Source organism: Wyeomyia smithii, chromosome 1 (genome assembly GCF_029784165.1).
Source record: "Wyeomyia smithii strain HCP4-BCI-WySm-NY-G18 chromosome 1, ASM2978416v1, whole genome shotgun sequence".
In the NCBI taxonomy this organism is placed as follows: Eukaryota; Metazoa; Arthropoda; class Insecta; order Diptera; family Culicidae; genus Wyeomyia; species Wyeomyia smithii.
In genome coordinates, this window is record NC_073694.1 from 203,053,428 (window position 1) to 203,079,792 (window position 26,365).

General features: G+C 43.0%; 1 protein-coding gene across 2 annotated transcripts; it reads right to left on the bottom strand.

Moving 5' to 3' along the window:
• Positions 1-1,199: 1,199 nt before the first annotated feature.
• LOC129729715 (GTP-binding protein 2) lies at positions 1,200-26,253 on the bottom strand. 2 transcript variants are annotated; one of them, XM_055688482.1, is made up of 3 exons: positions 26,040-26,253; positions 1,934-3,547; positions 1,200-1,872 (listed from the first exon to the last, which is right to left on the bottom strand). In XM_055688482.1, the coding sequence occupies exons 2-3, from the start codon at positions 3,521-3,523 to the stop codon at positions 1,597-1,599; spliced, it is 1,866 nt and encodes a 621-aa protein (XP_055544457.1). In that variant the 5' UTR covers positions 3,524-3,547; positions 26,040-26,253; the 3' UTR covers positions 1,200-1,596. The 2 variants fall into 2 exon arrangements, with proteins under 2 accessions (XP_055544457.1, XP_055544468.1); XM_055688493.1 differs by lacking the exon at positions 26,040-26,253 and adding an exon at positions 25,070-25,924.
• Positions 26,254-26,365: the final 112 nt, after the last annotated feature.

Genomic DNA, 26,365 nt, shown 5'->3' on the forward strand with positions numbered 1-26,365 from the left:
ACAAGGATTGACCATTTAAATAATATGGTAAGTTGCTTGTCATGATCGGGGCGTAACAATTTTGAAATTTTGGTTATGCGAAAAATAAATTTTTCGGATGTCGTGCTGATGGAAAACATAATTTAGTACGTTTTGAGATAAAGTAAAATTTATAACTTTTACAAATTTAAAGATGTAAAATAACTCAAGAGAAAATATTAACTCTTCAATCATCCGGTTTTAATTTCATCCTGAAAAGGATAATTTGATGTTCGATTCAATATCGGATAAGACACCGATCACATCTTGGCGTTATCACGGACAGTGCGAATAAAGTATTTCTTGTGATAAAATAAACAGTGAAAATCTGATTTAACACTCAAAACTAGACGGCTCATGTGTTGTCAAAATGAGTCAATTTTTCATTGAATGCATTTACTAGTGCCCGCTATCGCACAGTGCCTCACTGCATCAGCTGCTATGGATGCTGATACCCGCTGCAACTGCTACACTATCCGTAACCATGCCACAGTTGTGGCTGTATATCGCTGGTATCCACTGCACTGCTGCTGCTAAGGGAGGACTGCTGTTGTCGCTGTCTAGAACTATTATGAGCGGCTTCGGTTGAAACAGGCTCTTATATAGGCCAAATAGTATAGTTTAAATTGCAAGGTATATGATTCTGTCGACCGTGCTTGGGAAGCAGTCATGTGAAGACCAATCAGAGGTCGAATTTTTCGTTTTTGCAAAGCTTAACTATTTTCAATAGTTCAATAGTTTGGATAATAAAATTACAATTATCTTCATTTTGGAAGAATCTTAGAAGATTTTTCAATCTATTGCTGCAAGAACAAAGGGAATCCATAGAATACTAACCGATTTATTCGCATTTGAAATTGGACATATTTTTCACTTTTTTCGGTTTTAGATTTTATTTTAACAACGCTATGTAGCCGAACTTCCTGAGAGAAGTATTCTACTTCAAAAGTGAAGTGAGCGTGAGAGTGAAATATATTTCACCGTGAAGTGACTCCCGTAATAAGCACCTCTATATCAGTATCAAAAAATAACAAAACTTCTCCGTCCCAATAGGTCAATTAATTTTTTTCAAAAGAATTGATTTCAACTTTTGTTCAGCTAAAATCGACGTGCTTGTCGATTTAGCTGAACAACAGTTGTGGTGGCTACATACAATGATCACAAGCAAAACGAGTGATGTGTACATTTTTCGGCAATTTATTAATTAAGGATTACACACACACAACACTGAAAATCCATCAGTGAGACTTTACAGCTGTACACTCAAATTTATATAACAGTTCCTTGAACAATTATTTAAAAATATACTTTTATTGATTTATAGCATTTTTTTACTGAGTTTCGCACAAACCACAGCTTGCATGTTACTGTCAATTTATTCAATAAACCTTCGAGTTATATTAGCATTAGTAAGGTAGTTAATTCACATTTAAAATCACTTAAGTGTTGCTTAGAATTACACAAAATCATAGTTTGCTTCTGCTGTCCCTATGTACAAATTTCTGTTCTTTCAATCGTCATTGAAACTAACACTTCAACACCGATGATACGTTTTCGAAACGTAAAAATACAGAAAACTTAGTTTAGCTTTAGGTTGAGCGGAAATACTTGCGTCACTTTGCCGACCCCCTTGCAGGTGCCCTCGCGGAACAGTATCCGCATGCCCGGCCGGACGTACTCCGGATGGCGTACAAAGCGGAACATCACCGACGCCGTCTGGTTGGTTGAGATCCCGTCCGTCCCGGCACCCATTATCCCCTGGATGATGGCCGTCTGCCGGATGCTGCCGATGTGCACCGTCGTCTGGAAGCCCTCGAAGATGCGCGTCGCGTGAAATAGCACCGACACGCGGGCCTGCAACGAGTTTAAAAGTTAGTACGTGAAATCAACCTTTTTTTTCTTGAGTGACATTTACCTGGAAGAAATACGATCCGAAAGCGTTCTCGTTCTCGTCGTAGTCTGGCAATATCACCATGCCACTGCGGAGTGGTGGTAAATCATCGTTGGGATAGAAGGAAAGTGAAGCGCTTTGTCCTGCCCGCACCACTCGGCATGGTGCTTTGTTTCGGTGAATCGTTTGTACCGTAATGGGGTAGAAAGTACCATCCTGGAGCGGTCCGATGCGAACCTGTAGATTCTCCGTCAGCACGCCCATACCTAGTAGACCCCCGACGACTGGCCCAACGCCGGCTACTTTGAAAATTTCATCAATCTGAAACTCGATTGGCTCCTGCTCGAGTCGTTCTTTCTCGGAATTGCTAATACCGGGCGACAGAACGTACAGATACTTGGTCAACAGATCCAGCCCGTCGCCTGTGACGTTCGACACACAAAAGATCGGCACTATCTGGTCCATACTTTGGTGTGCATTCGCATTAAGCACGTCATCCTCGGTGCTTATCAGATATGGCACCTTGCGATAACCGACGGCAGTTAGGAGAGTTTTTAGCTCAAACAAAATGTTGTCCGGTGGAACGAGATCCAGTTTGGTGACTACTATCGAAAATGGCATATCCAGTGCGTGAACGATGGCAAGATGCTCCTGGGTCATGTTACTAATATTGCTTCCAGCTGCCACCACGATCAGTGCGTGGTGCGGCGAATAGCCGGACAGTGCTTGAACGGTCGTCTTCAGGTAGCGCCGATGGCCGGCAAGATCCATAAAGGTTACTAACTTCGTCGAACGGTCACTGATTTCCTCCGCTGTCATCATCTCATTGTACTTGTAGTTAATTACATTGCCCTGTTGATCGAATCCCAGCGTTTCGTGGGATATACAGGATGTTCGTCCGGTTTGTATTTCGTGCATGTGCCGAAACATGTTAAGTCGCGCTCGACCTCTTCCGTTATCGTACTCGCCTTGTGTAAGCACTCCTAGCATGGTGGATTTACCGGCACCGGCACCGCCTAGCACGGCTACTCGCACTTCAATGTTATGCTGATCGTCCGGAATCTTACGAACGAGCACCTCAACGACGGATCGTCCCACCGAGAGCATTTTCCTGCGCAGAACAGATGTTGACGCACCCAGCTTTCGCGCCATCTGGTTAAGAGTGTGCAGCGAGCAGGACATATCCGTTTCACTCAAACCGTGCAGCTGACCCGAATCGGAAACACCGATTTCGTAGATCGCTTCCCCGTTGCCTTCTCGCAGACGCCATTTCATCTGTGTCACCAGGTGCTCGAAGCGTTGCTTGGAGGGATTGATTAGCTTCAGTTTGTACTCGATATTACCCAACTGGGGTTCCGGTGGAAGTATGTCCAGATCGAAGTCGATTATCGCCGATGTCGGAGAGTATTGCTGTAGGCGGGTTCTGTCGGGAAGTTGCTGCGATTGCTTGTTGCTTTGGTTCTTTAACAGAAATGCCTCCACCGACAGTATCGATTCGTAGTCGTCATCGTCGAAGTTGTTGTTGTTGAGATGGCCGCTACTGTCGGCGATTCCATTGCTGCTGGAAGATGATGAGGAAGCTGTCGGATCGAAGAGATCGAAGAAGGAATCCATCGGTTACCGGATGTGTGTGTGTTCCTGTGGGTAGAAATATTTTTTGTTGTAATTATTGGAGAACTGATTTTGATTGATAGTAATGCGGTAGTTTTATGGCAATGGCTTTGCCATTCCAGAATCGGCCATCAAACAGGTGTCGGTGTTAGTTTTTCAGGCGTTCTTCTTGGCTGGAAACTCCAAAGAATTTGATACATAATACAATTCCCTTTCTTGCACATGTTTTTTTAAGTAGAATACTTCTCTCAGGAAGTTCGGCTACATAGGGATGTGAAATGAAAATCTAAAACCGAAAAAAGTGAAAAATATGTCCAATTTCAAATGTCAATAAATCGGTTAGTATTCGATGGATTTCCTTCGTTCTTGCAGCAATAGATTGGAAAATCTTCTAAGATTCTTCCCAAAATGAGATAATTGTAATTTTATTATTCACACTATTGTACTATTGAAAATAGTCAAGCCTTGTCAAAACGAAAAATTCGACCTCTGATTGGTCGTTATATGATTGCTTCCCAAGCACGGTCGACAGGATCATATACCTTGCAATTGAAAACATGCTATTTGGCCTATATTAGAGCCTGTTTCAGCCGGAGCCGCTCATAATAGCTCTAGACAGCGACAACAGCAGTGGTCCTTCCTTAGCAGCAGCACTAGCCCTGTGGTTGGTCAACACGTCTCAGGAGCAGCGCGGTTTTTCTCAGCGTGTGTCGCCAGACAGCCATTATTCCCCCCGTGTTGGGGCAGCATGAAGATTGCCATCAGGAAATCCAATTTTGGAAATCAAAATGCCTTTTTGAAGGCAAATAAACAAGTCATTGAAAGTTAATAATTTTTGTCAACGCAAGCAAGTATTCTTTATATTTTTTCGCTCAGTGTAGATGTAAACATTGGATGTGTTTTTTATCACTCTGCTTTTAACCCGTTTTTCTACCGTTCTATACAACTAAGAATTTTCTGAGTTGTCTTGTTTTGAAAGTGATCTAGTGCATTTTCTAAGGCTATCTGCCGTTTGGCCGATTTTACTCTACAAAAGTGAATAAAGTGAAAATCAGTTCTGACTCGTTCGTAGTGTGAAGTGCTAGTGTTTATAAGCTGAACTCTTTACAACTCAATTCCATTCATATAAACCCTCGCTATCGCTTTTTTCAAAAAGATCAGCGCCATCTGTTGCATAATAGCGACATTATCTGTCGAAAGCTTCCATAAGTCTAGCCATCTAGCCGTGATCACGATGAACTCCGAATGCTACCAGTGCTCTCAACCGATCAAAACACTTGAATATATGCAGTGCAATGGGTTTTGTAACCAGGCTGTACATCTCAAATGCACCGGATTCAAGCGACCTAATATGGGACTCGTGAACAGTAATCATAACCTGTTATGGTTCTGTGATAATTGTATCGAGCATCTTAAACAATTTAAAGAAACACCTACTCCTATGGCTCATGACATTGTGGCTGCTGTCTCGGAGAATATATCTGATTCATTATCAGCACTAAAATCTGAGCTACTTGAAACTAAAGCATTGACTAAGGCACTAATAGATAAAACCACAAACGACGTTTGTGATCCTAACAGGGCACGCTCCGCTTGGCCGAGTGTCAAACGGCCCCGCGATGTTGCATTAAGAGAAACGCCAAAATCACGCACTACCACCAAGCTCGCTTGTGGTACGAAACCTGTTGAAAAATTAAGCAAAACTGTAGCTACTGTTGAAAAAGCACCTGAGAAATTTTGGCTATATCTGTCCCGGACTGCCTGTCACGTTACGGAAGAGGACATTTCCGAGCTGGTTAAAAGTTGCTTGAGCACTGAACTGACCGTAGACGTTAAAAAACTTGTACGTAAAGATGCTGATCTGAAGCAACTTGCTTTCATTTCCTTCAAAATTGGAATTGATACAAGATTGAAGGAGACTGCATTGGACCCTGCATCCTGGCCTAAGGGAATTTACTTCAGGGAGTTTGAACATCTGCAGTCGTCGCGGGATTTTTGGGGACCGACAAAAATACTTCGGATCGATGGTGCAACCCCCTCAAGGATCGTATCATCACCGAAAATTTTAGCTACACCTATAGATTGAACAGTCCCAGTCTTCAGCACTCATCTCCATTGGTAACGAAACGCACGTCCCAAAGCATAATGGGAACCCCTGAGCTTTCAGACACAGTCGAGTATCAACGTACCGTCAGACACTACCACAGCGCTTCAGCTTCTGTTCGTTCCGGTTCCGGCCATCCAAGTCGTTTCGTTCCTGTGTCTAGTCTAAGCGAGGGGGTTTCCCAACTTGCTCTCTCAGGCAACACATAATCGCTTTACAGTTCACCCACTGAAGTACACCCAGTTTCCACTACCGCACCACTTACTCCTACGCCGTCAACGGAACGCATGTTACAAAGCAATATGGGAACCCCTGAGCAACCCAATGCAGCCGTGTATCACCATTCATGTGCTGCTGCTGTGTGTTCCTGCCTTCCAATTCGTTCCGTCCCTGCGTTGGGTTCCTGCGAAGGGGTCTCCCAACCTGCTTATGCGGGCAACGCAATTTCTTCGCATAGTTCATCATTCAATGCTTTGTCTACTGATGGTAACCGTCCCAGTGTGCATCAAAATCAACAGTTGGCTAATGACGTCATTAATTCATTGAAATTCTACTTCCAAAACGTAAGAGGGTTGAAGACTAAAATAGCTGACTTCTACCTTTCATGCATCGATCAAGACTATGATGTAATCATGCTAGTTGAGACTTGGCTCGACAGCAGAATTAACTCTGTTCAACTGTTCGGTAACCAGTACGAAGTGTACAGAATCGATAGGAACCGTTTGAATAGTCTTCGCGGTGTAGGCGGTGGTGTCTTTATTGCCGTTAAAAAAGCTCTCGATTCCTGTTCCTGCGATATTGGATTTTGTGCTGCTCTCGAACAACTATTCATTACAATTCAATTGAATGGTTTGAAACTCTTTGTTGGATGTTTTTACTTACCACCCGAGAAAAATAAAGATCCTGAGCTTATGAAACTCCATATCGGCTGCATTGAGAAGATCTGCGATGCTGCAAGTTTGAACGACATCATTATCATAGCTGGTGACTACAATCAACCCAAAATCGCATGGAAGCGTTCACGCCACGGTTACATGTTTGTTGATGTTTCGAACACTACCTCCAGACGTCGTGGTCGGAACGAAGCATCGGTTCAAGAAATACTTCTTGACGGTACCGCTAGGTGCAATTTACTGCAAGTGAATCCAGTCAGTAATTTTAACGGACGACACTTGGACCTGCTGTTTCTTAATGACGGAGCGAACTACACAATTCCGGTTAGCGCTGACGATCCTTTAGCACGTTTGGACTCATATCATCCTGCTCTGATGTTTGATGTCATAGTACACTCTCACCTACCGCTAGTTGAAGATATAGACACGACGGCATTGAACTTCGAGAGAACTGATTACTCAGCACTTAGTGATTACCTTCAAACTGTCGGCTGGGAGCCAGTCACTAGTTGTAACGATGTAGATGAAGCTTTACTCCGATTCAACTTGATTGTTCAAGCCGCTTTAGTGAGATTCACTCCACTTTTCAAACCTCCACGCAAACCTATTTGGTCTAATGCTCAACTTCGTTCCTTGAAAAGAATTCGTGCAGCAGCTCTTAGAAAGTTTACCCGAAATCGAAATCCTACTACGAAAGCTATGTTCAACAGAGCTAGTGGCAACTACAGACGATATAATCGCCTACGATATGCTGAATATGTGCGAGGGCTTCAAGAGCGGCTACGTCAGTATCCAGCCAAGTTCTGGTCGTTTGTGCGATCAAAGCACAAAGAGAATGGGTTACCTGCGACAATAAATAAGGGAAATGTGGTGGCTTCTACCAACGCCGAAAAATGTGAACTTTTCGCCGAGCATTTTGCTACCGTATTTAGTCCTCGTAACCATGCAGAGATTGATCCTCAATGCCTCGAAAACGTGCCTTTAGATGTAGTCGATTTGGATACTTTCCATATTTCCGAAGACATGCTGTTAAAAGCCTTACGCAAACTGAAATCTTCATTCACGCCTGGGCCGGATGGTGTTCCAACTGTTTTCATGAAGAAGTGCTCGCAGGATATTAAAACCCCTCTTATGAAAATTCTAAATCTTTCGATGCAGCAAGCTCGGTTTCCTTCAGAATGGAAAAAATCGATTATGTTTCCGGTGTTCAAGAAAGGTAAAAAACAGTTTGTTGAAAACTATCGAGGCATAACGTCCCTTTGTGCTGGTTCTAAAGTTCTTGAGCTAGTAGTTAGCGACTATATAATGTTCAACTGTCACAGTCACATTTCTACGCAGCAACATGGATTCATGCCTGGTCGATCAGTTGACACGAATCTCATGGAGTTTACCTCTCTGTGCTTTGATGTAATTTCCCGAGGTAACCAAGTCGATGCAATTTATACCGATTTGAAGGCCGCCTTTGATCGTATCGACCATGACATAGCTCTAAAAAAGTTTAAAAAACTTGGGTTTTCCACTCGCCTTTGCAGCTGGCTGGAATCTTACCTGAAACAGAGGAAATTACAGGTCAAAATTGGCACAACTCTCTCCCAGGAATTCACTAACTACTCCGGCGTGCCTCAAGGCAGCAATCTCGGGCCAATTATGTTTATTTTGTTCTTTAACGATGCCACGAACCTATTCACAGGAAGTTACAAGCTTGTGTATGCTGATGACTTTAAAATGTATGCCGAAGTAAAAAGTTTGGCTGATTGCGTCACTCTACAGTCTCGTCTGGAGCAATTTGCTACGTGGTGTATTGTAAATCGAATGACCCTTAGCGTCGAAAAGTGTGTGACCATCTCATTTCATCACAAAGTTAGCCGCGAAGCCTACTATTATAACTACACGATCGCTGGACACTCGTTGGAGCGTGTTGAAACCGTAAAAGATCTTGGTGTGTATCTAGATTCAGATCTATCATTTCGACAGCATCAGCAATTTGTGATTGACAAAGCTAACCGACAGCTTGGCTTTTTATTCAAAATCGCCCAGGAGTTCGATGACCCGCTATGCCTTCGATCACTCTATTTTGCGTTTGTACGGTCTCACTTGGAGTCTTCCGCCGTCATTTGGTCACCGTATCACGCAACTTGGATACGAAGAATTGAAAGCATTCAACGGAAGTTCGTATGGTACGCCCTCAGGAATCTAAGGTGGCTCAACCCGTTCGACCTGCCTCCATATGCAGCCCGTTGTAAATTGCTGGGCATTACCACGTTGGAGAAAAGACGAAAAGTCTCGAAAGCTGGTTTTGCTGCCAAACTGCTTTCAACTGAGACTGATTGCAGCTCACTGTTGGAACAGCTTAACGTCAGTGCGCATTCCAGGCGTCTGAGATCCAGAGCCGGCTTCCTCCGTCGCCCATTAGTCAGAACGGATTATCTCCTAAACTCACCGCTACACTCGATGAGTGCAATTTTTAATGAATATTTTCATCTATTCGAATTTGGAGAGAGAGCTAAATTGTTCCGGCGGAAACTGCTTCAAGAGACGATTTGAAAATGGATGTTCATCGAAAGTACCGTTCCTATTATTCTTAATATGTTTATTTTTATTTTACAATCTTGACTATGTTACATGACTTTCTGCTTAGAACTAAGGATATGTCACTTTTTATTGTTACTTATATTTGTTCTGTGTTAGACCTAAGTTTATACATTTATTTTAAAAGATATGGGGTTTTTATGCCTAATTGTTGGCTTTTCCCCATCACCCACATTTCATGTAAACCATTGTGTTGGATGAAATTATTAAACAAACAAACATAAAAAAAAGTATTCTGTGTTGCATCCTAGCAATTTAAATTTGTCGCACCCGTCTAATTTACTGAATGTGAAATAGCTTCCACAGTGCATGTTGTCCGTGTATCTTAATTCCCCCAATGTTAGGGCAGCTCAAAGGTTGTAATTAGCAACCGATTTTGAACAGCAAAATGCTTTTTTGAAGGCAAATAAAAAAATAATTGAAGGTTAATAATTTTCTGGCATCAACACAAGCAGACATTCTGTGCGGGATGCAATCAAATTCTGTTGTAGTTGTCTAATTTTTACTTTATTTAGTAAACTCCCCACTGTAGGGGCAGCGCAAACGCTGCGATCAGCATAACCGACATTGAATAATAAACTGCCCTGTTAGAACGCATTCACAAAAGCAGTTAGTTCGACTATGTAGAGCTTATATGAAGACGATTCAATCAATCAGCGTAAACAGAATTTCGTCGTCTCCCAGCTGTCAAGTTGTCACATGATGCAACACGCAACAGCAAGCAAACGAAATCGCTTGATGTTACAAACCGCAATAAAATACGGGTTAAAACCGTTGCGTGTGTGAGAGCACCATCGGTGTTTATTCGCTGGATACACTATCTACTGTCTACTGAACGCAATAATCTGCTTACATGCGACATGGGGACGGGAACATTTTCTTCAACCAAGCTGCACAACACGACACAAAACATGTTATTTTGTTGCTTCAATGAGAGTGCTATCGGTCCGGCTCGACAAGAAATCATTTTTGTGCATCCGTGCTACGAAACTGAGGAAAAACTTTAGAAACTGAAAAAAGAGGTGGAGCTTATCAAATGATCGCTCTGAACCAGAATGAAGTCACACATATTTTTCAAGTTATATCATTCCACCACGTACGTAAAATAATTCATTCCTATTTTCATCCCTATATAAGAGCCTGTTTTAGTCGAAGCCGCTCATTCTTCGTCTCACGCTCGGTGTGTACAGACGTGTTTGTTACAACAACTGAAAGTTTTAGTTTACTTATCGCATTCGTTTATTTTACCTATCGCATTCGTTATACAACAGTACGTTGTCGTGTCCCAACGAAATGGGAAAAACGGGTTCCAGTAAGGAGCAAAACAATAAGCGTCCTTGTGACCCTGCTGAAAAGGATGATGGAATCGCCAAGAAGATACTAGCTGCTAACAAGTTTGCATCGCTGGCTGACCAAACTACCGAGAAAACGGAAAAGAAGGAGAAAATGCCGCCTTTCTACGTAAAAGGTTTCCCGCCTGGACTAAGGCAACACTTCAATGAACTTATCAGCAAAGGGCTGATAGCTACCCTGAGGCTATGCACGGACGGCTACAAAATCGTCGTTCCATCCACCCCACATTACAATGCAGTAGAGGCTTACCTGAAGCAAACAAAAGCGGAGTATTTTACTCACGATATTGCAGCTACAACGAGTTAAAAACGGAGCTTGTCGCTTGCGGCCTAGAAGTGGAAGCAGTATACAAAATGATAAGACACAACAAAGCCATCAAGTATCGTGATCAGTTATACCTGATCCACCTGACCAGGGGTTCAACTACACCGAGCACAGTGAAAACAATCACCGCCCTATTCAACATAATCGTGCAATGGGAGCGATACAAACCGATTCACCGCGATGTCACGCAGTGTTCCAATTGCTTGAACTATGACAATGGCACAAAGAATTGCCACATCAAGAGTCGCTGCATGAAATGTGCAGGTCCGCATCGAACAGTGGATTGTCTTGTTGAGGAAGCCGAACAAATCAAGTGTCTCAACTGTGACAAAGAGCATGCTACGAACAGCCGTTCCTGTTCAAAACGAGCAGAATTTATCAAAATTCGAAGTGAAATTGCCAATCGCCAGCGACCGTCGAATAGAAAAAGTGTACAACCTAGCGTTACACCAACCCCGCCAGCGACTTCAAGTACGTTGCCGTTTCCACCTCCTCCAACTGGTGGTGTTCCTAGCCGGGACCTCCCCGGATTTTTGAGTTATGCACAGGCTGCCAGCATGCCCCCAGCAAGTAGCAATTTGTATACGATGGAACAGCTAGCTACGCGTTTCTTAAACTCGATCAGCAAACAAAGGCTTGTCGCACCAACCAGGAACAGATTGCGGTCATGATGACTTTTTACTACCGTCATGGATCCATTCTTTCGAATCCTTAACTGGAATGCCCGCTCTGTGGCCAACAAGAAGTTAGAACTTCTACATTTTCTGAACACACACCACATCGATGTCGCTGCGATAACCGAAACACATTTAAAGCCGAACATAAACTTCTGCCTGCCGGAACACTCGGTAGTCAGACTGGACCGCACAACCTCAGCTGGGGGCGGGGTTGCAATCGCCATAAGGAGAGGACTACCATACAAATCACTACCGAGTTTCAACACAACCTTTGTCGAAGCTGTAGGAATCGAAATTACCACCACTGATGGACCACTCACATTTATTGCGGTCTATTGTCCGAAGCAGTCTCGACGGACAAATGGAACCACGGTGAAATTGAAGAACGACATCCAAAAGCTGTCTAGAAGAGGAGGCAATTTCGTCATCACAGGTGATCTCAATGCTCGCCACTCCGCTTGGGGTGACTCCAGGTGCAACTCAAATGGTAACATCATCGTAGAGGATTCCGAAGCTGGATATTACTATCCCGCTCATCCGGAATTGCCAACTTACATCTCTCCTGGTGGTGTAGGCTCTAAGCTTGACATTTTTCTGACCAACATCACCGATCGATTTTCGATTCCGAAAACCATAACAGAGCTCTCCTCGGATCATCTTCCGGTCATCGCTGAGATTGGTGCTAACGTAGAGGGGCGTCAAGTTCAGCAAATTGGGTTCAGCTGCAGCGGTATGTTGAAAACCATCTCGATGCGGACATCACTTTGAGCAGCACTGGAGACATCGATCGTACTCTACAGTCCATGATAGACGTCATCCAGGAAGCAGAGTGCCTCTACATCCCATCTGTTCCAGTGACACGTAAGTTTGCGCAAATCGACGATAACACCAAGCGCATAATTTCCTTGCGAAACTCGCTGAGAAGGCAATATCAACGTACCCGCAACCCTAGGCACCGATTCTACGCTAGACAGCTGACAAAAATCGTTCAAGAACGTCTGGAGAAAGTGAAAAACAGACAGTTTGCAACCGAATTACGTAATTTGCCCAACTGCTCACGGCCATTTTGGCGTGTGGCTAAAGTGTTGAAGAACAAACCAAAACCCATTCCGCCATTAATAGTGAATAGTGAAACTTTGCTAACTTCCCGCGAAAAGGCTTGTGCTATCTCTCAGCATTTTGCCGCTTCCCACAATCTTGGTCGTGATATTGTGAGTGGAATCGAACCAGCTGTCAGTGAATCGATAGTAATTCTGGCCCGCACACCGAATATCTTACCACCTGATCAGCGGATAACAGTGGACGAGGTACAAAACAACATTAAATTCTCTCGGAACATGAAGGCTCCCGGATTTGACGGAGTGTTCAACCTTGTGCTCAAAAACCTTGGACCAACAGCCTTGTCTGTGGTGGAAAAAGTGTTCAACCGATGCCTTGAATTGGCGTACTTTCCAACAAAGTGGAAACTGGCGAAAGCGATTCCCATTTTGAAACCAGGAAAGGATCCCACATGCCCCAAAAGCTACCGTCCCATCAGTCTGCTTTCTGCCCTCAGCAAGGTATTCGAACGATGCATCTACAGCCGTATTCTGTGCCACGCAGAAGTGAACAACATATTCCTGGACGAACAGTTCGGTTTTCGCAGAGGCCATTCAACAACATATCAACTGCAGAGAGTAACAAAACTCATCAATCGGAACAAGGAGCTATCTAAAACAACTGCCATGGCCTGCCTGGACATAGAAAAAGCATTCCACAACGTGTGGCACGACGGGCTTATCTACAAGCTACAGCGCTACAACTATCCCGTTTATCTAGTGAAGATTGTGCAAAACTATCTTACGCTGCGCAAATCTCAGGTCTGTGTGCTGGGTGGCCTGTCTGACCCATACGACGTAGGAGCTGGTGTTCCACAGGGCAGCATCCTTGGTCCTGTTCTGTACAACTTATTCACATCAGATATTCCTGAACTACCCAATGGAGGCATCCTGTCGCTGTTTGCTGATGATACCGCCATTATGTACGAGGGCAGACAGATCAACCAAATAGTTAAAAAGCTGCAAACTGGGCTTAACGTCTTTGTGAATTACCTCACCTCATGGAAAATTTGTGTGAATGCAGCAAAAACTCAGACCATAGTCTTCCCACATCGGAATAGTCAACGTTTGGTGCCGACAACAAAGATTCGGTTGAACAATGTGGATATTCCCTGGTCGTCAAATGTTCGCTACCTTGGTTTGACCTATGATCATAAGCTACTTTATCGCCCCCACATTGAACAAACAGTAACGAAAAGCTTAGTGCTCATGACGAAGTTGTACCCGCTAATCAACCGAAAATCGAAATTATCCGTCGTGAATAAGTTGACGGTATACAAACAGGTCATCCTGCCGATGCTTCTATACGCCTCGTCGATCTGGAGAACCTGCGCGAGAACCCACCTGCAAAAGATTCAACGGATTCAGAACAAGTTCCTGAAAATGATCTTGAACGTGCCCTTCGGAACCCGAACATCAGAAGTGCATCAAATAGCTGGTTTCGATATGACCGAAAACATAATCTCTGCACACGCTGAAAACACTTAAAAACAATGCACTTAACTCTAGTGCGGTGCTCATTCGTGAGCTTTATTTATAAGTAGCTAGGTATATTTATTTAATAATTAAAACTCTAATGCCGAGCATTGAAATGTAAATCATGTACGTAGAAAAGGAAAAAGTAGTAACACTTATAGTACATTAAAAACATCAGAGTTGAAAAGTTGATAAAATTGAATCTCTCACAATGTTCAAAAAAACAAATGAATAATGAAAATACCGTAAGAAAAATAAAGAATATTGAATCCAAAAAAAAAAAAATTGAAGCCGCTCATGGTAGTTCTGAACAGCGACGACAGCAGTCCTCCCTTAGCAGCAGCGGGAGCGAGCAGTGGGTACCATCGATAGCGGATAGCGGCCACAACTGTGGCATGGCTGCGAATAAGCGTAGCAGTTCCAGCGGATCTCACCATCGATAGCAGCAGGGCCAGCAGATGCTGGTACAGCGGATACCAATGGCGGCCACAACTGTGGCATGGCTACGGATAGCGTTGCAGGTGCTCAGCAGTTGGGCCAGCGTATAGCGGCCACAACTGTGGCATGGCTATGCATAGCGTAGCTGTTGCAGCGGGTATATCAGCATCGATAGTAGCAGGGTCAGCTGATGCAACGTCACTCCCTTCACTAAAATGCTGTTTCAGTGTGGTAGCGGGAAGCATCAGCAGCAGGCTTGCATGAAGTGAATACATCAGCCAGCAACTTTCTCTAAGGCCTCTGCCATAGTAGACGCGAAAAGCGGCGCGAACCGATTCGCTCGGCCGTAGGTTGATGTACAGCTCTACTGATGGCTGTACATTAACCTACAGCTGAGCGAATCGGTTCGCGTCGCTTTTCGCGTCTATTATGGCAGAGGCCTAATGGGAAAGTTGTATCAGTTTGTTCAGAAGAATATTATTGTCGGTAATATTACAGAGATGCGATTGCGTAAATTCGATTTTGAATTGAACAATTGTTCTTTTGAGAACAAATAACACACTTATTTGAAGAGTTAATAGCTTTTGGAACCAATAGCAGTATGGTGACAGCCTCAGCGGTAGATGCAGATGCAGCCGGTACTTCCCTGAGGCCGATGTAAAGGTAAATGGGAGCAGCACGGCGAAACAGTTCGGGTTATGCTTAGACGCGCGTCATTTTTCGTTGTTGATATTCCCCACATGAAACGACGCGCTTTCGTATGATAGCGGTGGTATTAGCGGTAGATGCATTTGCCAACACTTCCTCCAGTAAAGCCGTGTCTAGTTTTCAATGTGAACTTCCTCCAGTAAAGCCGTGTCTAGTTTTCAATGTGAAAACACCTTTCTCATTGTGTTGACCGTGCGCCTTAGTCCTCACTGTCAAGGTAACACAGAGATGTAAGATAAACACTACATCCTATGATAAATTCAACAATTGTCCTTATAAGGACAACAAATGAATTAATGAAGATTTAATTTTGAATTAGAATACTTCTCTCAGGAAGTTCGGCTACATAGGGATGTGAAATGAAAATCTAAAACTGAAAAAAGTGAGAAAAATTTCAAATGCTAATAAATCGGTTAGTTTTCGATGGATTTCCTTCGTTTTTGCAGCAATCGATTAGAAAATCTTCTAAGATTCCTACCAAATGCATGAAATTGCAATTTTATCATTCGAACTATTGTACTATTGAAAACTCTTAAGCCTTGTCAAAACACAAAATTCGACCTCTGATTGGTCGTTATACCGCGCTTTCCCAAACACGGTCGGCAGAGTTATGGACCTAGTAAATGGGGAATGCATCATTTGGCCTATATAAGAGCTTCATCAGATAATAAACAAACATTTCATCGGATATTAAATTGAACAACTGAAATTTGAAGAACACAAATGATTATTTGAAGAGTTAATATTTTCTCGTTTTGCGCTATAATCCAAAGTTAATTATCTTCATCTACATGCATACTCTGACTATTATTACGTGTTTGCGTCGCTTAGTGTTTGGCTACGGTCATGCAGAACGCAAATAACGGCGCGATGCGATTCGGCAAGACGAAATCTGTTGATATGTATAGCTCTACTTCGCCTTAAAAAGAGCTGTACATTTCACCACGGTAAGGCGAATCGCATCGCACCGGCATTCGCGTTCTGCATAACCGTAGCCTTTGTTCCGTTCCCGTTTAATGATGTCGTATTAAATGTGCATATTACAATTCGGCAGCACTTCAACTTCTCATTTGCACAAAATTTAAAAATATCCAATGAACTTCATTCAAAATATCAGACAAAAAGAAATTACAATACTGCCAATGAACGGTCAACGTTTATTTACTAGAAAAAAATCACAGGAGGGTTGTGGGCAAAGCCACGACCGCAAGGTTGAAGTAGAATACTTTTACAAGAAAGATAACCCGGTTGCTTGCATGTTAGTCATTTTGAAATCGGATTTGTTTCGTATATACCGCTTGTTAAGCACAGTATCAACAAATCGTAATAAACATCACACTGCTGTGCATTTCCAGCAGCATCAAACCTCGGTTGCAGTTTATTAAAAACCATTCATTATGCTCTTCCAAAAACATTTAGTAGCCTTGAAAAAGGCCGATTGTTGCAATTGCAATTTTCATTCAATTATTGCATAAATGCTTCATGGTCAGACATACCCGCTGCAACTGCTACGCTATTCGTAGCCATGCCACAGTTGTGGCCGCTATACGCTGCCATTGGTAGCGCTGCCCCAGCTGCTTTCGATGCTGACACTCCCGCTGCAACTGCTACGCTAACCGTAGCCATGCCACAGTTGTGATCGCGATACGCTGCCATCGGTATCCGCTGTCTCTGCATCAAGCGGCTTCGGCTGAAACAGGCTCTTATATAGACCAAATAGCATATTTTCAATTGCAAGGTATATCATTCTGTCGATCGTGCTTGGGAAGCAATCATATAACGACCAATCAGAGGTCGAATTTTTCGTTTTGACAAGGCTTGACTATTTTCAATAGTACAATAGTTTGAATAATAAAATTACAATCATCTTCATTTGGGAAGAATCTTAGAAGATTTTCCAATCTATTGCTGCAAGAACGAAGGAAATCCATCGAATACTAACCGATTTATTAGTATTTAAAATTGGACATATTTTTCACTTTTTTCGGTTTTAGATTTTCATTTCACATCCCTATGTAGCCGAACTTCCTGAGAGAAGTATTCTACTTCAAAATGACTGACACGCAAACAGCCAGGTTATCTTTCTTGTAAAAGTATTCTACTTCAACCTTGCGGTCGTGGCTTCGCATACAACCTTCTTGTGATTTTTTTTAATTTGTATCTTGTATTTTATGTAATTTCCCATATAAAACCCATAAGGTGAAAAGAAAATTTTAGAGCTGATCCTGCTGAAGCTCTCTATTTAAAAAATGTTAGCTGTTAGCATGTTTTTAACTTTTAGTATAATTTCTAAGATGAGACATTTTCAAATAATCGATTCAATATTATTAAATAATTAAATTGGGATTGTTAGCATGGGTTATAGGTGCGCTACCGAAGCTCATTGACAACTGTTTCTTTACTACCATGGCCATTTTGTCGATGGTAATGCACCACTCGTTCGCCTTACAACGATACATGTTAAGTCGCGCTACAGAAATCCTGGTCCCAGAAACCATCGACTATGTGATCGCCACTTTTCAGGATTTGTTATGCCCAGGAGCTTACCTATCCGGTGCGCTACGAATGGTTTAAACTTCCGTTGATCGAATTTCAACCACGACACCACAGTATATGGATCGCATCAAAGACACCGTTTCGAAATTGAAAAGAAATGATCTTCACAAGATGTCTTTATCAAAGTTGCGCTTCTAGTAGCTGCTCCCAACTCCATGCGTGGTGTAGAAAGATATCGCCTTTGGGGTCCCATAATATCCCTAAGACCCGTTCCGTCTTACTCGATTTGTTCACTTCTAGTGGCTTCAGTGCGTTTTTCGACTGTCCAACTTCCTATTTGGCTGGTAAACGGCTCGGCAACCCGTACTAGTTGGCATAAAATAGACCCCATTGTGGTCCATAGCATCCTGTCCAGCAACTCCAATCCGTGGAACCAACTAGTAGCCAAGCGAGAATAACGGTAACCAGCCCGTGATGGGACCTCGGTCGTATGCTGACAGGGATGGGGGAGGTGGGTTAACCTTCCTTCCTGAGCGTCTGTTTCCCAGGTTAGGGGCGGCTCATAACAGCGTCTGACCCGAAGCGGGTGGCTGAATAAAGAAACGTGCTGTTTCGAACGCTATACCCAAGATGGCAGCCCCATCACGAGACTCGTTAGCGTGGCTCTAGTAAGGCAACCTACCTGAACAATTACACTACGAACATTCAAGAAAATATAACTCGGAACATTCGGCATGGACCTAGGCAACGAAAAACGGACCACGAGTGGAAACTCGGTACCTGGAACTGCAAGTCGCTAAATAAATTTTGTGGGCGGAGACAGAGTGCTGCTTGAGCAGCTAGAACCCCGCAAGTTCGGCGTCGTGGCTCAGCCAGACCGGTGATAAGGCCTTATAGCCTACACACCGACACGAACGACAACGGCCAACGATGCATAAACTTCGCAGCTTCTCGAGACCTAGTGATTAGAAGCACCTTCTTTCTACGCAAAGATATCCACAAAGCCACCTGGAGATCACCTGACTACCGAACAATAATTTAAATTGACGACGTTCTAATTGATGACCGATTTTTTTTAAACATTACAAACATACGCTCCCTCCGGGGTGAGGATATCAACTCAGGCCACCACCCAGTAGCAGTACATTTTTTTTCCTGTATGGGCTTCCTCACTGCGACCAGCAGTGATAGCAATACCTCTATTGAGAAGTGGCATGCTTATTATTATTGTTCATCAGTGCTTGTGTGTAATATGCTACTCTTCCTTACACGCTTACTGTTCTACTATACCGATACTCGTTCCTCTTGCCAAATATCACCAATTATAATTCCCTGGAGAAGTTTCGTCGTGCGTCCTTCTGGCCAGTTTTATTGATAAGAGAGACTTATTTTTTGTTAAGAGGAAGTCACGCAAAAGTATTTGTAGATTTCAGCGTAAAGGAAGGATAGTAGTAGCAGTACATGTGCGCTCGAAACTTTCCACGGTATTTCACCCACGTCAGAACCGTCCTCCTCGGTCAAACATGCGGCAGTATACCAACCCACAGGCTACAGAGAACTACGCGCGGCTACTCAATGAGGTACCACCTTCCACAGAAGAATCATGGCACTAGGTGTGGTAAAGTCGAGCCTACAAAAAGACTGGTTTGACGGGGAATGCCAGCAAGCGATAGAGAGGAAATAAAGAGCTTGAAAAAACTATCCAAGCATCGCCAAAAGAGAACGCGGCCAAATACCGACGAGCTCGAAATAAGTTAGCCACGATTTTGAGGAAAAAAAGCGCCAGCAGTAGGATAGAGATCGTGAAGAGCTGGAGCAACTGTTTTGGGCTAACGATACGCGCAAGTTTTTTGAGAAGGCGAACCAATCTCGTAAAGGCTACACACCGAGTCCAGATATGTGTAGGGACATGGAGGGAAACCTGCTCACTAGCGAGCGCGAGGTGGTTGATAGGTGGCAGCAGTTCTTCGATGAGCACCTCAATAGCGGAACAACGGAAGGAGACGGAGGGAAGTTATCCTTGGAGTGCCTACAAACGACAGTAGTGTCCCAGTTCCCGATATCCTAAAGATCAACCGCGGTATAACGCTGATCAACGTTACCTACAATGGCCGCCGTCTATTTCTTTTAGCGAAAAAGTTCGTAGAACAGTACCAAGCGGGCTTCACACAAGCACGCGCTACTACGAATCAAATTTTCACTCTCTGGCAGATCCTTCAGAAATGCCGGGAGCACAACGTGCCCACACATCATGTTTTCGTGGACTTCAAGGCAGCGTATGATACAGTCGATCGAGACCAGCTATGGCAAATAATGCACGACTACGATTTTCCGGATAAACTGACACGACTTATCACAGCTACTTTAGACCGAGTGATGTGTTGCGTGTGCGTGTCGAGGACACTCGAATCCCTTTGAAGCTCGCAGAGGATTGAGACAAGGAGATGGATTATCCTGCACGTTGTTTAACATTGCCCTTGAGGGTGTAATCCGACGAGAGCATCGAAACGAGAAGAGTTGGACTAGAAATGAATGCGTCGAAAACCAAGTTATGAAAGGAAGAGGCTCGAAAGAAACCAACATTCGCCTCCCACGGACAGTGAGCATGGACGGCCACGAACTCGAAGTTGTAGAGGAGTTCGTATACTTGAGATTCCTGGTAACCGCCGACAATAACACAAGTAAGAAGGTCCAATGACGTTTTCAAGCTGGGAATTGAGCCTATTTTACCCTTCGTAGGACGCTTCGATCCAGGAGCATACGCCACCGCACGAAACTGACGATGTACAAAACCCTAATTAGGTTACGATGAGCCGGGCATGTCGCGAGGATGCCGGACGACAGTGCGGTAAAATCAGTTCTCTTCAAGGACCCCACAGGCACCAGGAATAGAGAGGCCCAACGTGCTAGATGGCTTGACCAGGTTGAAGCGGATCTGCGAGTATCGAGGCGTCTAGGAATTGGCGACTCGGCCCAGGACCGAGTAGAATGGAGGTAAATTCTTGATACCGCACGAGCCACTACGGCTGTAGGCTACCGAAACAAACAAAACGATAGTTCCTCGAGGACTTCTTCAGAGTTACTGACCCAGTTTCGTATCTCGAAACCTCCATTCGCGTGAACGTTCCCAATTTGTCCACCTTGACCGCCTTTGCTTTAGTTTCAGTGCTGTCGAAGTAGTCGTCGACGTAGTGTTGGCCGACGATCGCATTTACAGCTACCGGATACAACTCAGAATGCTCTAGCGCGTTTTTCACGTACTGGCAGAGCAATGCGAGCAGCTTGCACCAAAGATCCCAACATCCATGACATAGATTTGTACATTTCCGTCGGGTGCTAGAAACAGAAACCGCTGAGCTTGTTGATCTTTCGACCGAATCTTCACTTGGTGATACATTTCTCTGATGTTACCTCCGAACGCGATATGTTTTCACGAAACTCTTTTATCACCGTTGGCAAAGGTTATCATTTCCGGCCCTTTGAACAGGCAATCATTAAGCGAGACTCCCGAAGCCTTCGCTGCTGCATCCCACACTCATCGTACCTTGTCTGGTTTCTTCCACATAGTTTAGTGACAGATGCCACTCCTTTCTCCGCGGTGTCTCTTCCAATCCGCGCTTGGTGAACCTTGGACACTTAGAGATTTTCGAGCTGGGTGTTCGGATAGAATCGAACCACTTTTTTGCAGCAGTGTTGATTTGCACAGCTCAAACTAGAAGAGAATTTATTTACCGAAGTTTGACCATATTAGTATTATTTTTAGTTTCCGTTTTAAATATTTTTTAAAGCTTACAATAAATAGTTTCGCCTATATTTTCCTTCTTGCACGCCACAAGTTCCTCTACCAATTTGCGATCTTCCAAATTGCCTATCTCAGCGCACTGTTTTTGCCTGCTATTCGAATCCTGTTATAGTGCACTAATTAATCACTGGTTTTTATTTCAATTATTTCGGTTTACTTACGATCGTTTCTGTTTTTTTTTTTTATTTTAATCTCTTCTTTTCAGGTTACATACAACAGGTGCTGCGGTCGCTGTGGGTAAGTACACGCGTTTGTTATTATGTGTCTTCTAATATTTTCTATTTACTTACAGGTGAATAAATCTTCGACTACTATTAACTATGCAATCCGAACTACTTCTGCTTTGCAAACTAAAGTGTTTTAATTTTAATTTGCACTAATAATTCGCAATATAAATTTGTAAATCTTTAAACTTTCTCACTCACTAATGAAAACTGGTTGTTTATCTTCCTCCCTATTGTTCAAATCTCGCTGTCAGGCAGCTGCCAATCTAGAGGGTACATTCCGTCTTGCCGCCGACGCTTACACCGTCGGGCCGCACTGTGGGCGCAACACTGGGGAACAATCTCATTTCACTTGTCCTATTCTCAATTTCACTTCACTGTCAATCTCACTCCACGGAGGTGATTTTTGTCACCTCACTTGAGGTGGAATCGGGAATAGGTCTAAAAAAGTGAAGTGAGCGTGAGAGTGAAATATATTTCACCGTGAAGTGACTCCCGTAATAAGCACCTATATTTTCGTTTTCGCTGCTGATTTGACGGCTTTTGCTCTATCCCTTTTATAGTATCCTTTTGCTTTCGCTGACTCTCCGACGTGGGAAGCGGTGGCGTGAATGAGCGCCCTCAGCTTAGGCTTCTCTTTCCCCTTTTCAAATGTTGCCTCAAACGGCTTTTCCCCGAGACCTTCCATAAACGCCCCGAACATATCCATATCGACCGTTTTAACGCGACGCTTATAGTCTACCCGCTCCATGGCATAATACGTTGGCAGTTTTTGAACTAGACTTTACGGTGCTGACTAAATTAACTGATTTGCATGCCCGTATGCTTCGATGAATACCGGTCACTCTTCTGGCACCGTAAAACTTGGGCAAGGTTCTTGGAATCACTTGTTGAGACGCTATTCGAAGCCGAGTTGGTCCATCCGCTTAAATTTCATAATCAAATTCCTTCTCGCCCATCGAAGACTCTATCATCGTCCCTTTCGAATGACGGACGTCCATTCTTCGAGGAACGTTTCGAACTTTTCACCATGTGCTTCTCACTTGCTGATATCTAATTCTTGCAATCATTCCGCTCATCCAGGAGTTTTAGAAATCGGTCATATTGATGATTGCCGTCTTCAGTGTATTGTTTTCGTGGATAATGCGCCTCCACCTAATGACACGCTTCCTTTGGTTCCCTAGTAGCACGAAACCGACGCCCCGTTCCGCTCTGTCGCCGCCACTGTAGTAGATGCGGTACTTAAAGAAAGGGTCCATAGTCAGATCACCGTTTTTTTTTTGGTTTTTCGTATCTTAGCACGTGGATGTAGGGGTAGGAGTTGCTGGGCAGTATGGTTTGGACCTGAAGGGAGAAACACTCAACACTCAATTTTGTACGTAAACGACATTTCCTTCATCCTCAAAAATATTAAAGTTCTAATATATGCCGACGACATGAAGCTGTTTTTGGAAATAAAAAATCAAGAAGACATCAATGTATTTCAGAATGAAATCCACACATTTTACATCTGGTGTAAGAATAGAAAAAATAGGCACTAAAAATGAGCTTTTCCATATATTTGGGAAGACTCCAGTTTCCAACGACATATTGAACAGCCAGAACAAAGGAGATGTAAGTTCCTTCGAAAGATTTTTCATGAGTGCTGGAGGTATTCCGTCAGGTCCAGGTCCTTTGGAAGGGTCTAAATTTCTAAGACCCTGCAATACATCCTGTACCTAAAGTTGGTTGACACCAACCTTATCTGGATATTCTGGATAAAATGCAAAATATTCGCGGTCGCAATTTTCTTCGGAAAATGTGGTATGGATTTCCTGGAAAAACTTTGCAAAGAGAATTCATATGACATAATGATGACATTTTCGCAACGGTGAATTAGTGAAATTCGAGTAGAAATTCAGTTAATCAATAGCTAGGAAAAGCCAAACTTTTTTCATGTTGGAAGCCGTGAGGTGCAATTGATCCAGCGAATTTTTCTCCAGCATAAACCGATAAATGTAAGTGAAACAAGCTTACATCGTTTTTTGAACGAAGTCATGATTTTTTGACGGATTTGTAAATATAGTATTTCGTAACGGTTTGTTCTAAAGCTGTCATGGTACTACCTGGATCCAGTTCTCAATGGTTGTGGAAGTTTTTTCGTAGATTTGTGCCATATGGGGTTTGGGCAGCTTCAAGAAGTAACATCCATTCAAAGCCTGTTGTGATCAGTAAGCAACGAAAGGCTGAGAAGTGTATAACACGTGCATTGGATCGAAGTACAGATGATGGCCTCACAATTGAGCTACTGGTTTTCTAGGTTCCATTCCTGCTATGGGTTATAGTTTTGCTTAGTTCGGTTCTCGTCATTTTTAGTTCAATGTTGAAATAACTTCCTTTGTGACTTTTTGAAATTTGAAATTATTTCCGCCGCTTGCCCTATTTTTGTAAGCATTTTTCGCAATTTGTCTCAATTGGAGACCTTTTTGAATTTTAAAAGTTTTGTATGCAAAACTTGGACTTAAATATTTTGATGTTATGTAGTTATTTTCATATTTTATTATTTACCATGCTCTCAAACTTAAGTTGAAACTTAAAACAGTTGTTCGAAATAACGTAAAGTGAACAACGTATCTTACAAAACCCTTTCAAAAATCATCTGAAACCAGTTGCACAAATTGAGTACATCGTCAACCCTAAGAAACAAGTAAACTGAGCGTGCAATTGACCTTCTCTTGTTTCACGTTCGAACGTTAATCGTATACGACTCTAGCAGCAGCCCGAAGGGACATTGTGCTTTTTATTGTTTTGGTACGAGTTATTCTTTCACCGCATCTGGTTTCGATTTACCGCTCAGCTGTCGCGAGTGCAGTGCAAAGAATAAAAAACAAGCTAAATGTTTATATTTTACATTGAAACTAACAGTCCACCTAAAGCACTCAATCATAGAGCTAAAATGAGTCCAACCACACTTGATCGGGACCCGCTTTGGTACCGTTCTTCTATACACAAGTACAAACACAGACGAAAATTCTACCGATTAACATTTTTTAAATATCAACTGGTTGCGTCAGCAGTATTCGAGTCGATACAAACCACAAATAGATGATGTGGTTTTGCCTTTTTTCCTCTTTCTCAAAAACATCAATTTTATTTTTTTTGCGTATTTTTCGAAAGGTTATTTTTAGTTTCTCTTCTACCACACGAAACCTAGTGGGTGGGGGGAGAAGGCAAACCTTTCAGGTGACCTTGCTGCTACTGGTACGCTTAACCTTCAGATTTTTTTCTTTTCATTTTCGCGTTTCACGTCGGCTTGGTAAAACATTTCGCCTTTTTAGCACTGTTAGTGTGCACTAAGTGTTTTGTTTAAAAATTAGCTTAATACTCACTTCTGCTATCGGGCTGGGAATATTTCCTGCTAATCAAACCCGGTTTGGCTGGCAAAATTGGAACTGAAAACACCTTCACACCTTGATAAGCCCTACTTTCGCACAAAGGAAACCACCGTCGGTATCGCCCGAACTAGCGAACTGTGGATGCGGTTCGCGCGGCAAGCCTTTCGGTGCAACTGTTTTTAGCATAGACACTAAACAAGTCGCTAACCCCCTTCTCACAGCACTGGTGGAAATAGGTTTGGGGGGTCTGTCGGCAAACTGCTGCCAATACAGACATCCACAGAAAATGAAACGTGTAAAAAAATGTTTTGTTTTTATCGTTGCTTTCCTGAATTGTTCTTATTTTTGTTTTATTACTAACATTGGAATAAACTCTTTTGGCGAGTTACTGTAAAAGTTAACTGTAGTCAACTGAAATGGCTCAAACATGTTGTATCTTATAAAACCATGATAAGATAAGTAGTATTGATTGCGAAATTACACAAAAAAATATGAAAAAATATTTTCCCCGTCTGGGACTTAGCGGTAGCTTAGCGCAAGAACACAAAATCGCCAAAAGTATCAAAGCCAATCGAAAATAAAAACATTACCGTCTAATTAGTGTTGGTACCGTTTATGTTTATATCATTATACACTGCTCACACTGACCGAGGCGTCCGGCGTTGTTGTCAAACCCCCGGGGAAAGTTAAAAATAATAAGAAAATTTGTTGATGTCTTTAATTATACACTATTGCTGTTTGTAAACAATCATTGCCTTGAGCGCTGCTGCAAGCTGATGCTGAGTGCCTTTAGCCATTTTCCCAAATCCGTGAACTGCACAAAGCACAACTGATGCAATCCCGAGCTAGAAGCCATTGGCCATCACTTTACTTGACGTCACCGTACTTTGCTCCCCCGTCAGGTTTGGCAGAAGCGATTGGCCTTCTCGGGAAGTTCTTATTGATTTCCTAGTCGAAGCCTTACCTGATTGTTGGTGTGTCGTAATCCGAGTTTATTCCGACCGCCGGAAAGTTGTTCTGCTGAGCCTTGTCTACTTGGTCACTAATAAACTTCGCAAAGCATTGCCACAACTTAAACAACGAATTTATTTCGTTTCTTTGTGCAATCGCAGCTCTTCTCCATCACTGAGGTTTCGAACCTTTCAACTTTCTGCTTTGCTTTCGGTTATCTGCTCGGGGATATGTCTATTTCATTCAGAGAGAAGGCTTCACTTTTCACTCCTATATGGTTTAAGCTGTTAGTTTGAGCTATGAGGCTCAAGGAAATCGATGCACTTCTGCTATTTCAGT

Coding starts and splice junctions, on each gene's coding strand:
- LOC129729715 (XM_055688482.1), bottom strand. CDS start 3,523: ATGGATTCCTTCTTCGATCTCTTCGATCCGACAGCTTCCTCATCATCT. Junction 1,873..1,933: donor TCGGATCGTATTTCTTCCAG/GTAAATGTCACT, acceptor AACTCGTTGCAG/GCCCGCGTGTCGGTGCTATT.